The sequence below is a fragment of the Condylostylus longicornis genome, unplaced genomic scaffold, assembly GCF_029603195.1.
Source record: "Condylostylus longicornis isolate FDR11 unplaced genomic scaffold, ASM2960319v2 ptg000072l, whole genome shotgun sequence".
Lineage (NCBI taxonomy): Eukaryota > Metazoa > Arthropoda > Insecta > Diptera > Dolichopodidae > Condylostylus > Condylostylus longicornis.
The window spans coordinates 3,552,717-3,569,375 of NW_026578040.1; the positions used below are offsets into that span (position 1 = coordinate 3,552,717).

At 26.3% G+C, this 16,659-nt stretch overlaps 2 protein-coding genes across 3 annotated transcripts in view; one reads left to right on the top strand and one right to left on the bottom strand.

The window, feature by feature from the left end:
- LOC129612499 (uncharacterized) overlaps nt 1-12,419 on the top strand; it is a 108,794-nt gene extending 96,375 nt beyond the window's left edge. For both annotated transcript variants that reach the window (XM_055526142.1, XM_055526141.1), the window contains exons 11-12: nt 2,844-3,069; nt 11,385-12,419. In XM_055526142.1, the coding sequence (XP_055382117.1) occupies nt 2,844-3,069; nt 11,385-12,218 (1,060 nt within the window). In that variant the 3' untranslated portion in view covers nt 12,219-12,419. The remainder of the gene's footprint in view (nt 1-2,843; nt 3,070-11,384) is intronic.
- The window catches only part of LOC129612500 (hybrid signal transduction histidine kinase K-like), a 159,129-nt gene that overhangs the window by 40,107 nt on the left and 102,363 nt on the right, over nt 1-16,659 (bottom strand). The window lies entirely within an intron of this gene.

The following is a 16,659-nucleotide window of genomic DNA, read 5'->3' on the forward strand; positions in this document are numbered from 1 at the left end:
AGTGAGTATATATGTATGTAGGTACAATAAAACAAAAATGTCTTCATATATTTAAATGCATGACATACTTGTACAAAATAAAATTATATTTTGTGCGTACAAAAGATGCTGATAAGCGTGTGTAACGAATGTCATCATTAATATATGGGAAGACATGTTACAATATTCATATAATGTGTGCATGTATGTATATATATATACAAATATTTATATTTATATGGTAAAAATGTAAATTATTGTGTATAAAAAGAAAAAGGCAAGACTAAAAGGAAATGGAATTTTCTCAAATGAAATTTCTTTTTATTTTCTTTTGCATAATTTTAACTCATTTCAAAAGCCACTGGATATTAACACGAGAATATGAGATTAAAGTTCATTTTTTAAAAATGATCCCTAAATAATTCTTTTTTTTTTCAAAAATACCGAATCCCATCATTATTTATTGACTCTTATGGTTGCACACTGGAAATTTAACCCAAATTATTGTTTTGGAATTTTTTTTTGCATGAGAATATCGAACTTTATTCATGGTATTATAGTTGTACAAAAATACTAGCATAGCTTTAATAACGCGTGCAACAAGAAAATAGAAATGCTATGCTTATAATAATAACAAGTGCGTTATTTTTGTCTATTTTGAATTAAATTTATAATACAGCTAAAAAACTTAAGATATGCTTAGTTCAACTAGCAGCCTCAGCCCATTTCCTTAGACAAAGGTTGGTTTAACCCCATTTGCTCTTTTGCACTCGTTTTGCTATGCTACGTTTGTATATTACGTCTGTGTGTTAATTGCTACTTCAAAGCGACCAGTGACTCAAAATAATTTTCATGATTGTGGCCACCTAAAATATTTTTAATGTATAACAACAACCTCTTAATTTGCTATTTTTAATTTCAAAAATTGTGGAAAAATTAGAAAATTAGAGTAAAAATATTGTTTCCTACCATAATATCCTGAAATTATTCCCTCTTTTTGCGTTAGGACAATATGTATTTTTTTTATATAACAATATTTCTAGTCTTTCCATTATTTCTTTGGCTAAAAGTTACGATATTGATATACCAACATACGTACGTAGATATAGCTTTAATGTAATAATTTTTGTACATGTATATAATATTATTTACCCTAAGGATAATTTTTCTTCCTTTGTAATATATTTACATATTAATATTGAACCCAGGGCAGTTCCTGTCAAATTTCTCTTTTCTTTTTTGCTTTCTATTTTTCTATTGTTATTTCATTGTAACACCGCGCTTTCTGAATATAAATTTGATTTTAGCATACCAATGATAAAAATAGAATTGATGAATGATATTAAAATAAAAAGAGTAAGAATTGGAAGAAAGAAATGTTGAAAACTCCTCTTTTAATATATAAATTACTACCTACTGTATGAAACTAAAAATGTATATATATGGGCTGAGACTGGGAATTTTTCGTATATTTATATTTTACTTGTATACGTTTGAATATCAAACTTTGTATTATGTAGATATTATTATATTAAGTTATTATAGTAAAGGATATTTGTAGGATATTCCTCTATTTCATGGTTTTCTTTTTTTTATTCTGCCTTATTATTCTCTTTATTATAAAATTATGACTAAATTATACAGGAAAAAGAAAATAAAAAAAAAACAAGCAGGAAAAACTTTTCAAAGTTATTGTCTCCTTTACTTCATTCCCTCATTCTAAGGAAATTATTTTCACGCTTAGATTCCTTTTATGAAAAATCATTGTATATATTAAATTATATAGATTTGTGTAGGTGTAACTATTATATTTTAGTTTTAAGCAAACAAATTATTTAAAATTTACATTATTATGACACCTAGGTAATAATTTCAACTCCTTTTTTTGTTGTTTGTGTCTTTTGACTCAGTTTAGTTTACATTTAATTTTTTCTTTTTGTTTTTTTTTTTTAATTTAAGAATGTGAAATAGATAATAAGATATGTGAGTAGGGAATGAATATAATAAAAGTTGAGGTAATTTGTAATGGAGTACCGTCTTACGTGAAATTTATACTAAGAGAATATAGAAAGAAATACAGGGTGAAATTTATTCTCAGTGAAAAATAAATTTTGAGAATTTTCGTATACATTTATTTTGTAATTCTTTCTTCATTATTAACGTTAATATTTAGGATCTTATAGTACAAAAATTAGTAAATTTTCAAATATTTCAGCCTTAATATAAAGAAAATGATTTTAAAATTAATCAAATTTAAATCAGGATTTCAGCAAATGTATAAGTAAATGCCAAATCAGCATTCTTAAGAATTTTCATAATTTTTTATACATAAGAATTCTAATATGTTCAGATTTATTCAAATCATTAAATTTTCTCACCCTGCACGTGTTATACGCCAAAGAAAAACAAGTATAAGGATAATAGTTTATGATTACAGGTATAACTTTAATAGTTATAAAAATTTAAAGTGTTCCTTTTAATGCTCTTAAAATGGTGTGATAACAAATTTATAACTTCTTTTATTTGTTTTATTTTGCTGTAGTTTTCCCCGCATTTTTTACAATAATACTTGTAATAAAAAAAGCAACGAAAAGGATAAAAATGTTTTTGTAATTTTAATTAAAAGTTTCAGTGTGGTAAAAGTTCTTTAAGAAAATAAAATTATTGTTTTTTTTTTAATTTGTAACGCTATAAAAGTTAATATTAAATTACCTAAAAATATGCAATTTTTGTTAATTTTATTTTTTCAGGGTTTTTGTTTATTTGTGTATGAGATTAAGGAAATTTTTGTTTAAAAATAATATTTTTTCTTTTACTTTGAAAATGTTTTGTTACAAAACTTTCCTTCTCTTGTTTGATTTCAGATTCTGGGAAACTGATTTACGTGCAGCAAGAAAAACAAATCGTTCAACAATTCGAAGAAAATCTTTGAGACCAAAAAATTTGCCATACGAAGGCTTAAATGAAACATCAATGCCAAGAAATCATGAATTGGAAACGGTAATGGAACAAGCATTACAAGAAGCTTCCGAAGATGTTACATTTCAAAAAGTTAAACGCATGAGTTATTCAAGTAATGCAGCGGGAGAGGTAATAATTTTACTTTTTTAACCTTTCTGTCTTCCTTAAAGAAAAAAGAAATCATACACGTTACATTTGTTATATAGAAAGATGCATTTATTTTATTCAATATATTGTAATTTATTAAGGTTATTATAAGGAAATTTGAAGAAAAATTCAAAAAATCTTATTTTTCATTAAAATATTTTAATGCATAATAAAGTGTGCTCATTTAATTAAGAATGTAATAAGAATAATTGTTTGGCGATGGGACATGGTTCCGAATCGTTTTGAAAACAAAAAAGTTTAAGCGGCTCAAAGTTCAATATAAATAGGCAGAAAAGATATCAAAAATGTTACAATAACATAAATTCTAAAATTTCTATGATGAATTTCCTAATGAAATAATGCTAAGATAATACTGTTAAAATCAGATCAATAATTTCATTAAAGATCTGTGTCATATGCATATATAAATATGTACATACACACATGTGTATAAAAATATATGTCTGGGAATGAAAAAATTAAATTCTACTTCATATGCTTCTAAAGATGGAAAATAAAATATCTGTGGCATTCTCGTAAAAACTATAGTATTCGTAAAGCCAAGTATTGAATAAAGAAAATTATTTATAATTTACAAATCCGGCGCAATAATTGCACTTTGTGTTTACCGAATATATTTCTAGTTTATATGCTTTCTAAAAATTCCATAACACTTGAGATAAAATCTAGATAGACAAAGGTAAAAATTGTTATTTTAGAATCAATACAATCAAACTCTGGATCTTAAATTATATAATGTAAGCGTGCATGAATAACGTCTAATTCATTTTCACGTTAGTTTGTATTGAATTTTCTGATACGAACTAACTGGTATAGTATTAAATACTTCAAATTTTCGGTGTTTCATAACATTTAATTTCCTATCTGAATACAAAAAATATCTACATGTTGAAATGAGTTTGCTGACGTACATTTGCCTTAAATGTGAATGTTTTCCTCCTTTTTTTTAGTTTCGCTTCCAGGCGACTAAATTGAAAATATAACTTTCAGCAGAATACTAAACTTCAGTGGAAAACTTTCTCATATACTTTGATATTTCATGATGTTTTTCTCTTGTTCTGAAATTAATATACACAGTATGCATTTTACGCATTTAAAAACAACAGACACAAAAAAAATACAACAGAAAAATTGTGCACATTAATTTCGCGACGAAAAATATTTGAAACTATGGTAAAATTTTACTAGTTTGGAGCATATAAGTAGATGCCCTCAAGTATAATGACAAATAATATTAGATACTAAAGTCGGTTGTGTAGAGAAATCTGATAAAAAAGAGGTGGAATAACTAAAAAAAATACATGGAACAAAGAACTCCCTAAGGAGTTTTTTCGCGTGCATTGAATTTTTAATTTAAGCATTTTCACTATGACAAAACTTTTATTACAAATATGATTTTTTTGTTTTCTCGACAGTTTTCTGGAAAAAGCAACACCGAAAAAAAAATCTTTATAAATCTGTTTGATTAGTTTCCGAGTGGCTATGAAATTAAAGGCCGCACTCCTAAAAATTAAAGTCTGATATAAAATCTTAAATAAATCGTATCTGGAACAGAAATCTGAAGGAAATTAAATCTGACATGAAGCACAAGTAAACTTTAACTCAAACCGTTGATATGACTGCAAGTGCACGAGGAACACATTTAAATCTCATCAACTCTAAGATTCTCTATAGTTTGAACTTTTCTTTAGATGGAATTTATTTAAACTTCTTAAATACTTTACAACCTTTCTTTCATTTGAATTTTTCCTATTTCGTGCTTGTTCTGGAAATGTACAGCGCATTTATGTATTATTAGGAAATTATTTGCATTTAAAATTTTCTCAATACTAATATACAAAATTTTCATAGCATGTGTGCCCCAAATCTTAATGGATAATGTTAGTTGCGTGCTTTTGAAAGTTTAAAATTGAAAGTTCAAATTGTTTTACGATTTTGTTCTAATGATATTATGTAATTTTAAAAAGCAGTGTAATTTAAACGCCTACTGGCTTCATTAAAAAATAACCATAGTAACTTGGCCTACAAGTACAACTAACTATAGGAAAAACACCAATACTACATTTTAAATTTAAAACAAGAAATTTGTAGCAAATTTTAAATCCTTTTACAATTCAGACATGATAAAACTTCAAAAGAATGGCGAATTCCTTCTCATTTGAATTTAAAAACAAGCTGTTACACTTGGCGCAAAAAATATAAAAATAAAAGAAGATCTTTAAAACGCTCTTTCGTGATTTTCGGCTTTTGATGTATCTGAATTCAGAATGCGAAGAAAATATTAGCCGCTCGGGAAAATTCAGTTATAATGTAATTCTTTTATATCTTTCTTATCAAAAGATAGAAAATCTTCTTATGTCCAACCGTAGATATCGTATCGTATGATTTGATGGTTAACTGGTGGTAGCATATCGAAATATTTTTTCTTATATTAAACTGGTAAGGAGTAATCAAAAATTTAAAAGAAGAAACTGAAGAAAACATTTTAGATCCTTATTTTGTCCTCTTCATTCAATTCGGTTATCAATTTTATCATGTTGTTGCAGCGACAACTTCATATCCTGATATTTATTTTTATAGAGTTTTTTCAAAATTAATTTTGCCAAAATGAAAAATAAATAAGAAAAAAAGTGAAACTAAAAATGACCGGTTTTTTTTTTAAGAACTTCAAGATTTTTGGAAAAGAAATAATTTCTTAATACCATTTTAAAGTAAAACTCGTTTAAAAATGTTATTGAAAAAAAAAATGTATTAAAAGAACAAAATAATGTTCTATCATTTATGACTTTCATCTGTAGTCAGACTAAACTTGCTCTCTCCTTCTAGATTTGTATTCATTTTGAAAACTTTTTAATAAATTCTTCAATGGCAAGGAATTTATTTTAATTTTGTACTTAAAAAAAACAAAGAAATCAGGAAAAAAATGAACAAATATTTCTAGTAAGCTTTGGTATTCAACCTCAATATTTTTATGGACTTATGAGTTCAATAGACGGTCATCACTATACTATTTTATCATAAAATTTGAAAGACTCGGTGGAATAATAATGAAAAGTTGTGTGGTGCACAAAAAAAAAAAATAAAAAAATTTAAATTTTTTTTATAAATTTTTTTTTACTGATGGCAAATTTTTTTGTATTAAAGTGTTGTCCGTTTTCATCGAAAATATGAGAGTAAAATCTTCCAATCTTTTAGATTTTAGATATTAAGACTACATAGTGTAAAATATTAAAGAGATATTTTAAAAATTTTCACATAAGGAGTACATGCCTGAATAATTTTTAATTTTTAGAGAAATTATGTTAGTTCAGACACTCTTTTTTTACAATAACTTTAAGTTTTGTATTAAATCTGAAAGTTAAGTTGGTACTATAAGCTTAACGAAACAATTAATTTTTCCTTATCAAATTGTTTCTTACTTTAAGGCTTGAGTGTTATCGAACAAGAGTATAGAAAAATAAAGTCAAAACGGGTGAAACATCATTTAGTGTACTTAAATAACCCTAGATTTTTAGGCAAAAGTGCTAATTTACCTGAATGTAGATTAATAATTGAAGAAATTGGTAAAGTCAAATCATGAATTTGAAGTCAGTAATTTAAAACTTATTTTTAATTATTCTAATGAATCATCAAAAATTAAATTTTCTAAAATTAAATACGTAACGAACATTTTAATCTATCTAAGCCATCAGTCTAAGAAGTAGCCTTGCTAATATTTGCCTTGTTACTTGAGCTGAAATTAACGTTTTTCAAGATCTTCGTAATAGTTTTCGTATTTTTTCGTAAATAATATTATATATTGCCGGAAACCCTGTAAACTTGAATTATGAAGTGGTATTCTCACTTGTATGTATATTAAGAAATATCAAATTTCGTAACACAAATTTTTGGTCACTAAATTTTTTTTAAGTGAACTACTAGTAAGAATGAGAATAATTATTAAATATTCACTATCGAATAATTTAAATTTTTACGAAAAATTTGTTTGTTTTAGATATTAGGGTGAGTAAGCTTAAATTTATTCGATGTATTCAATACTGATTTTTCAATCGAATATTTATTTTTCTTCGTTTTTGTTCAAAAAGATTTTGTTTTACCAATCCGAATAGTACAATGAAATAAATAACATGTAAAGATCATAAAAGTATAATGACTTCCAACTCAAATTGCCATAAGTTATTGGAAACTAAATGCAAGTTACACCCTTCTAAAAGTAACTTCACACTATCAGATTTTCAATTGTTTTTATACTTGTTTGAGCAGACACTCTGTGCAGATCCTAAATACTAAAATAAAAGCGTGCCGCGTATATTTCTTATACACTCATTCGTAGATAAGCCCGCAATGTTCGAATATAAATAGCGAATAAAACTTCAAAACATAACAAAAAAAAAATTTTAAACGTTTTGTTAAAAGGTTTTTTTAATTTTAAAGGTTGAATGTCAAGTGCGTCCCGTATTTTGGTCACTCTTATTTAAATATACGTTAGGTTGAAGACTGAAAATAAAAGAAAAACAAAAAGTGTAAATAAGTTGAAATTTAACAATTGCGAAAACTTCCCTAAAAGTTTTCAGTTTTAGAAATGCTTCTATTTTCGTCAGGTTTTTCTTTTGTTATTTTGACATTCGACTGTTTAACGCAGCGCGATATGGGCAAGTTGCTGACTGGAAGTTTTGAATAATATTATTTATCAAATATTTTTCGAAATATCGACCTATAACAATGAATGCTATAATGACGTAGGCTTTTACCAAGTTCATTTTAAAAAAAATTTTGAAAAGGCAAAAGCTAGCCCAACAATATTTCTATATTTTCACAAAACCGTAAGCTTTTCATATGAAGAAAATCGGCCTTTCGTTTACATTTTAATGTTACAAAAAGTTTAATGACTAAGTATTTCTTTTAATTTTTCCAACATTTTCAATATTTCAAATTACTTTTTGCCAGTAACCACGCTATGCAAACGCTTGGTAATAGAAACTACGAACAAGCCTTTCACTGAATGAGGAATTCATTTTTTATTTCATTACAATTGCGCAGGCTTTTATTGGTTAAACTTAACTTGTTAGAGAAACGAGGAAAAAAATATTTTGATTAATTTTTTTAAGTGATTTTTTAAGTGGGTTAATTTTTTTAAATGAAAAGTAAAAATAAATTAGTGCAAACGAATCAAGAATAGGAAGTATTAAGAAAAAATTGAGCGTGTGGTATATTATTAATTGGCTAAGGCATTTACAAAATAGCGGCAACAATTCAAATTTGTGGGACCATATTAAGAGGACGCATCAATCTAGTATTGAATCCAAAGGTAATAAAAATTACAATACACAAGGTAAAAAAAGTAAAGAAAAATCGCATTTTATTAAAACCAATGACTTGCATGCTATTAATATATGAGCAAGCTTCTTGGAATTCTAAATATATATTGATCGAGCGATAAAATAAAGTAATGCATTACAATTGAAGTTTACATATAGATTATTAAAACATCTTTTAATATGACAGTAAAGCTGTCTTGGAAGAAATATCTCTTTATCGATGGTAATTCCACGTAAAACAGGAATTCTCATTGCTTTGGAAACAATTACACGTCTGTGTGGTGGCCCATTCGAAATAAAATCAAGTGTGTACCATAGCTACTCCTCTTGATCTTTGTTTTGAAAAAACCGGTTTCGACATTAAAGAAAATGCAGAAAGAAAAGCAACAAAGAAAGGAGAAGTTTTAATAGAAGGTGATTCCGAACGAAACAGATTCATTTCGAATTTCTTTGATTAGAAGATAAATAGGGTAAACACAAATTAAATAAATAATGTGAATGATTTTGAATCCGCCGATGAAAAATATGTGCACCTCCCGAAAATTAAAAGAACAAAATAACTTCTCAGATTTTTGGGAAAAAAATAAAGAGAATTTACCTATGTTATATAAAATACATATAGAAAGTACATAAAACATTGTATTTTCTTTTATATAAACTAAAATACTTTTAAATTCAAAATATAATTTTAGCATGTCCCAGTATAGTTTGAATGAAATACCCATTAAGTGTGAATTATATATTATCTGCAAAGAAACTTCAAATTCGATACTATTATTATTTGATCCTGAATAGAGTTTAGCGTAGTGAAAACTATATTCAATATTCGTGCCTATCATTAAGTGCGGACACTATTAGTAAAAGCTTACTCAACACAAATTGGAAATTTCGTTGAAAATGAAAATAAAAACACAAATAGAGGCCAAGAGATTTTGAAAAAAAAAACTTGAAAGATTTGTAGTTTCAACCAGAGATGATAGTGCCTCCTGCAAAATCTATGAAATTTATTACTATTTTTGAGAAATTATTTAATGACAGGGCTTTTAGATAGAACAGTCTACTTTTTTAGTAAGTAATAATTAATTTATTTGTTTTCTACCCAAGTTAACAAGACGACAATTAATATTATATTTTAAACTAACGTGATAAATACGTTTAATTTTCGAATAAAAATTTAGAATTTTAATCACTGCTAGCACTCCATAAAGCATTTAATATATTGTAATAAATTTATGTTTTAAACATTAAAATATTAAATTGAAACTTGCATTTTGTCGTTTACTTTTCGAAATTAAGCTAAATGGGCTTACTAAAAACTTAGTATGTACAATTTAAACAAAATTTACCAGTGTTTGTTTCTTATGATACTTCATTTAACCAATTACTAGTTGATAATCAGTATCCGTTAAATACTTTTCTATCACACATAGTATTTTATTTATCATTCTTATTAATAAAATTAAAAATTGCAGACTTTCGACACGTAGAATTTTAATATCAACATTACTAATTATTAAAGTTAAAGTTCTCCCATTTTTTTTAATTATTAATTAGAAATTTTTGTTTTATTAACTTTAAATTATGTTGTTACCAAAATAATTATTTCATCCTCCGGGATTTTTTTTTTTTCATGTTTTACTTGTTTATTTGATTCAGAAAAATGTCTTAGTATTTAATGAAAAAAAAAACGAAAAAATTTTCGGCTTTATTATTATGCTTTTGTTGTCAAAGAATTCCACCCATAAGGATAAAATTTTGAATGCGTCAATTATTTCATCTTCCTTTTACGTTTTCAATTCAACTGTGTTTCTTTGAAGAAATGAAGAACATTAAATCACCAAAAAAAATATCATTTGTCATTTTGAGTTAAAATTTACTAAAGCATCTTCATTTTCAATGTGTAGTGAAATTATGTTTATGGTTTAGTCTTTAAATATATACACACATACATACATATATTATATGCCTACTTACTAACATTAATGGAACATTTACCAACTAATTTAAGCACCTTATACCCCTACACACTTGTATTTCAATGCGGTATTGCGTGTAAATATTGAATTTTAATTCTTACCACGTTCATGTTAACAAACTAATTTTTGAAGATTTACAAGCTCTTATTATAATAAAAGAAAGACTATGAATTTAAGTATATCTAAAATATTAATGGGTCAACTTTTTTCCTTTTCGGATTCTGATACATATTTGGTAACTATATCTCGTTAATTTGGTTATTGTTAGTGCTATCTTGTTACTTTATGCGTATTTTACTTTTTTCAATGTTCTACTGAAAAATTCATTGTGAAAAGTTTCGACAAGATATTTTTTTTTTTGTGTTTTGTGTTTTAATAGAAAAATTCCTTTTTATGCCTTAGGTGATTTGGAAAAATTTTTTGGCAAAAATAAGAAAAATAACAAAGCAGAAGAAAAATAACAACTTTATTATAATAAATTAACCCGCATTATTTACCGTATATGAAAGTACCGAAAAAAAATTCAAAGAATGAGTTTTTGCAAATACCATATTACACGTTTCCCAGATTAAGAATTAAGAAAGTACCCAAACATTATGTATTTTCAGATTTAAATACCAAAGGTGAACGCAAGAAAATAAACAGAAAAAAGCGAGAAATTATGTGAAGGTAAAATCTCACATTAGATTTTATCGTCCACTTGCTACTTTGCATGTTTCAAAATATATAAAATTTGATTTAACTTTCCTTTTTTTGTTTGGATTTCCAAGAAAAATATAAACAGAACTTTAGGACATAAAAATGATTAAAAGAAACTTTTTTACATTTTTTTTGTCTTCTTTCTTTATTGTTTCTTTTTTTTTTTACAGTTTCGTTAACATAATAAGTTTTTCACCATTTTCTCACCAACAAAATGAAATTTTGATGAAAATATTCATTTTATTTTTTTCTTCTCTTTTTTACTAATATTTTCGTTTAACAGTTAATGCAACGTTTACCTCATCATCATAATACTGTTGGTATTGGATCTCCTGGTGGCAATATAAATACAAATGCTACTAGTGCTGCTGCTGCAATAAGTGGTTTATCATCTTTACGAAATTCAAAATTGAATTATGACCTTAAGGCATTAGATAAATTAGTTTCAGTATTATTAGAACAACAACAAGATCAACAACAGAATCGTAATAAAAATCCTGATGATTTTAATACAATCTATAGCCATTTAGTTGATGGTGGTGGTAATATTGATGAAATCAATAAAAATCCTTTTCATAAAAGTTCAATGAAACAACGTGCACGTTCAAATTCAATATTTAATAGAAAACCTTCAAAACGTAATACTAGCATAAAATTATCGTCATCTCCACGTAGCGAAGCTATATTAGAAAGTATGAATGCAAAAAACAAGAATAGCAATAACAGCAATGGAATTAATGATGTAAATGTTAATAATTTGAATAATAGTAGCAACGGTAGTACAGCTGATATAATCAATGTATCATCAAATAATAATGCTAGTTATAATAGAAATAGTACTGGTGGTATTGGTGGTAGCATTGGAAATAATGTAATGCCAACAATACTTGAACAAAATCATCAATCTACATCATCATTGTCAAGGGATAATAAAAATCATAATCCTAATATAATATCAAAAGGATCATGGAAAGAGAAGGCAAGAAATTCAGCGAATACGAATGTACGTAATGTTTTAAATTCAATTGCAAATTCAGTACCACAAAGATTCAGTGGTGGTGGCAATAGACCGGATGATGAGGAAAATATCAATTTAACACATAATATCATCGATTAATTTTGATGATGTATTCAATATAATACGTGGAAATGTATTGAAAATTCAATAGAAAAAATGTTATGCAGGAAATAATATTCATTGTATGTAAATGCGTATTTGAAGGATAGTTTTAGTATGTTTTTATATTAGGAAAATTGAATGAAAAAAAAATATTTTTTTTGTTTATTGTTTATTTCAGCTTTTTACAGTAATTTTGCTTTTCAAATTCATTTCTTGCAATATAATATTATTAAATAAGGATTATGTATTTGTAAACCTATTTAATATTGTTTTGAAATCAAATGTATATTTTTTATCTTAATGACCAATTTAATTAATAATAATCCATGGAATAAATTTGCTCTAATGTTGTTCTCATTATTGCTGCGTATAAAATGGTGCTTTATAATAATTGTAAATAAAATAATTAAAAATGGTTTTTATTTTTAAATTGGGCTCTTTAAAAGGAGGCAACAAGGTAGGTTATATTTAAATTCGTTAATTTTGTTTTTGGAATTCAGTTTTAAAAACGTACATATCTCTCATTGCGTAGCCTCGGGAAGTATTTCTTAAAATAAACAAAAAAGGAGTTTCACTCAAAGTGCAATCGTCCCTTTTTTGCAAAATAACATGTACCTGGTTTGGTTGACACCAGTTTATTAGTATTCAAATTAAAACATTACCAAATAAAAAAGACTCTGATGTGCATAACCGATCGCAACGTACAATTCCCAGTTTAGTGAAAGTTTTACTGAAGATTATGAAAATGCATTACAAACAGTTCTTTTATTTTTTAAGGAAGTTAGAAAGCTTTTGGACATATCTAGAAAAATAAAATCCGCTCCCAACTTCGGTTTCCGAGAACTGATTTTTCCAAAAAATTTATAGATTCATGTTATAGATTGTTTTAACACCTCGAACTTAAATGTTAAATTTCAATGAAATTTGTTGATTACTTGTCTTTATATACGCAAAAATGTAAAATCGGCACGCAAAAAGGTTCAGTTCCCGATGTCTGACATATCCCAAAAGTTTATCAATCCGTGCCATAGCCAAAATAACCTCACGTATGAAATTTCATGAACATCAGCCGAACTTAAAAACTTCAGGTTCAGCCGAACTTGAAAACCACCCGTGAGCGACCGACTGACAGGCCGACAAACCGACATCTCTCTAAACGTAGTTTACTTACGCTTCCCTACTGTGGAAAAGTGCGTTCCCAGCGAAAACTCGACATCCAAAATTTGGTTGCTATCACATATCCTACCTTATGTATGCAATGCGGTGAGTAAAAATATTGCCTAAAGCAGTGTATGTTTCTAGTAAGAGTAATACAATTCAATCAGTCGGGTATTATAGAGTTGACAATTCTATCCGTTTTTATTCTTTTTTGTGATTTATAACTTCAAGAATTGAACCTGAATTTATGCAAAATTATAGTTATGATAATGAAATAATTATTTCAATGAAATATTTTAACATTTAAACCTGCAAAGAAAAAATTACAAGCTTTAAAAATATTGTTAAATTAATAACTTTTAAAATATATTCAAGTTCTATCTTTAATAATTTTGGGAGGCAGTGGAAATAATTTTACAGGATACAAAAGTATATTCAACATTTTTAAAGTTCATATTTTTATTTCAGTACGTTTTTTATTATAAAAGGAAGGCATAATTTAAAAAAATTTATTTCGCGCATGGATCTAAGTTTAGTGATGGTATGAAATTCTAGTGGGAATCTCGATTAATAACTAATAAAACTCATGTTGAATATCAGTGGCCTCAAACACGAAACGCCTAACTCGAGTTAAGACAAAAATGAGATATGTTTACCAGCGAATTCTCAGTTTTGAGTTTCATATGCTCACAAAATTTGGTGGTTCTACAACTGTTGTAGCCGGAGTTCTTGTCGAATTCACACATGACCTAACTCGAAATGGTAACTATGTGAACTTGCACTAATCGCCTAATTATATATTTGATATATTATATCAATGTGAGTGATATCAATGTAAAGCGTTTGGACTTATAATTTTTACTTTAAAAAAAAAAAACGCCTAAAAATAAATTTTAAATTAAAACCATTAAGAATTTTTTTAAATTTTCATACATTAGCGTACACGTTTTGATTCTAATGTTAATCAGAATTTAATGCATTATTTTCAAAAATTTTTAATTATAAAAGACTAAAAGACATTATTTTGGCTCTTGTTTTTAAAAAAAGAAATTAGATTTTATTTCAAAGATAGAAAAAAATTTCTTTTTAATTTTTTTTTTACTTTACAAATTTATGCCTTTCCTTTTGTTCGCCATTTTGTAAATTTTTAAATTAATTGTTTAGTAGGTATTCCAAAAAGTTCACTTATAGCCAATTATAGGGTGAATTAAGTAGTATACTGCTTGTTTTTAAACTCGAATGATAGTTTTTTAAACTTAAGCAAACATGCAGTATTTTTTGATATTTCCATTTCGTAAGTTACAGAATATAGGGATTAAGGAATAATTTTGAAAGGTCGCGCTATTTAAGGTATCAAGAATTTTTTAAAGTGATATTTAAAATGCCTTTTATTTTCCCAAATATATGAAAGATAAAAAGGAATTAACAAACACTTTTAATAATTTTATCTTGCCATCACAATACTTAAATTTAAAAATTTAAAACTTTACTAAAATTTAAAGAAATTTAATAAGATTTATATTGCAATATTAAAAATAAAATAAAATTTTTTAGCTTATGAATAATTTTATTTTTATAAAAGAATATGGTTCAGCATTAAATAAATGTTTAGGTAAGAAGACAAAGGTTTTTTACGCGAAAGGAAAATAATAAAATCCTTTTTAAGTTTCTATAAAATTATGTATGGAACTTTATGATTCAAGCGTTAATATCATAAAACTTTAAGAGTATTATATAAAGCTTTATTCTCTAAACATTTTTTTTTCTTTCTAGACAGTCTATTCCAATTTTGTTAGTTCTTCATTTTACAAAAAAGGAACAAGTTTTTTTTTATTTGTTTGTCTAACCACATTTTAGCTCGCATATTTTCGTATACTTGAATTGTAAAAGAAATCTTTTTTCTTTTTGGATTCGTATTACGAGCAATATTCGAGGGTATTATGAGTTTACCACTCTAAATCGAACTTCTGATACGACCATTTATATATTCACTTTTCTCTAAAAGTTAAATTCTGTTTGTCTGTCTATCCCAGCTAGACTTAGAAAACGTTCAAAAGTTGTCAAAAGTAATTACCGCAACGAACGCTGTGAGTCTAATCAGCTGCTGTAAAAGACAAAAAAAAAATTTACTCATATTATAACGACTATGTCTAACTATTGTTTGATAAATTTTTGTAACAATTAAAAATAATTAGTTGCATTAAGTCCATAATTCCTTTTTAAAGGATTCTTTTTTCAGCTTTTGTAAATACATATATTCGAACCAGTATAACCTCAGAGTTGTTTCGATCAACTCTATTTTTTCGCGTATAAATTTAATTCTTTCTGTATTAAAGTTGAGAAAAAAAACAGCAAGGAACAAACTAAGAGTATAAAAATTTTGTGTCTTTGAAAGTGTGCCAAGAAAAAGAAACGAAAGGATATAGAGCAAAATTAATTGATAAAAAATGGAATAAAAAAGTCAAAGGAAACAGCGATACGAAAAAACAATAAAGGATGAGAAAAAATGCGACAGTATGCAATCGCTTTTTGGCCGTTTGTTCGATTGATTGAGTATGGTATTTCTCTACAAAACCTAGATATTTTTTTAGTTGTTCGTGACATAGTTCTTCCCACTTAAAATTTAAGGAGTTGAACGATCAAGTCTGTAATGCGAATATTGCAGCGGCATCAAACAGGTAATAAAATTTTTTTTCTATATAGAAAAATTTCAATAAATATTTCAGGCCATGTAAATCAAATATTTTTTGGGCTTCAAATATGACTTTTTTTTTGTGTGGAAAATTAAATTTTACATAGGTGAGAGTCAATGTTTGCTTCTCCTATATATGTTTCAATAGTATTTCAAGGAAATTTCTGAATTTGAAATCGACAATTCATTAGAAATTAAATTTTAAAAAAATATCACATTTTTTTAATAAATTGTTGTAGGTATACTTTTTTATTTGTTTGAAGATATTTTATTTTAAAATAAATAATTGTTAAATGTAGCAAGAGAACAAAATTAACTGCTCTTAAATGTTTTTTTAAGTTCCTCTACGTTGTGTCCCTTTATATTTTTCTCTATTGCTTTCATTTTTATTTTTTTCCTCTTTTAATTAGGGCCCTGTAATAGTATGTTAGTACATGTAGTAATAAACTCGTTCAGCAACAAGCTTATATAATGGAGTTGATTTATTATTGAAACACCTGGTGAGTGCACACCTTTATTTATAAATTATTGCGAAATAGATGCACAAAAATATATGTAATGGTGGGTAATATATCCATTTATACAATA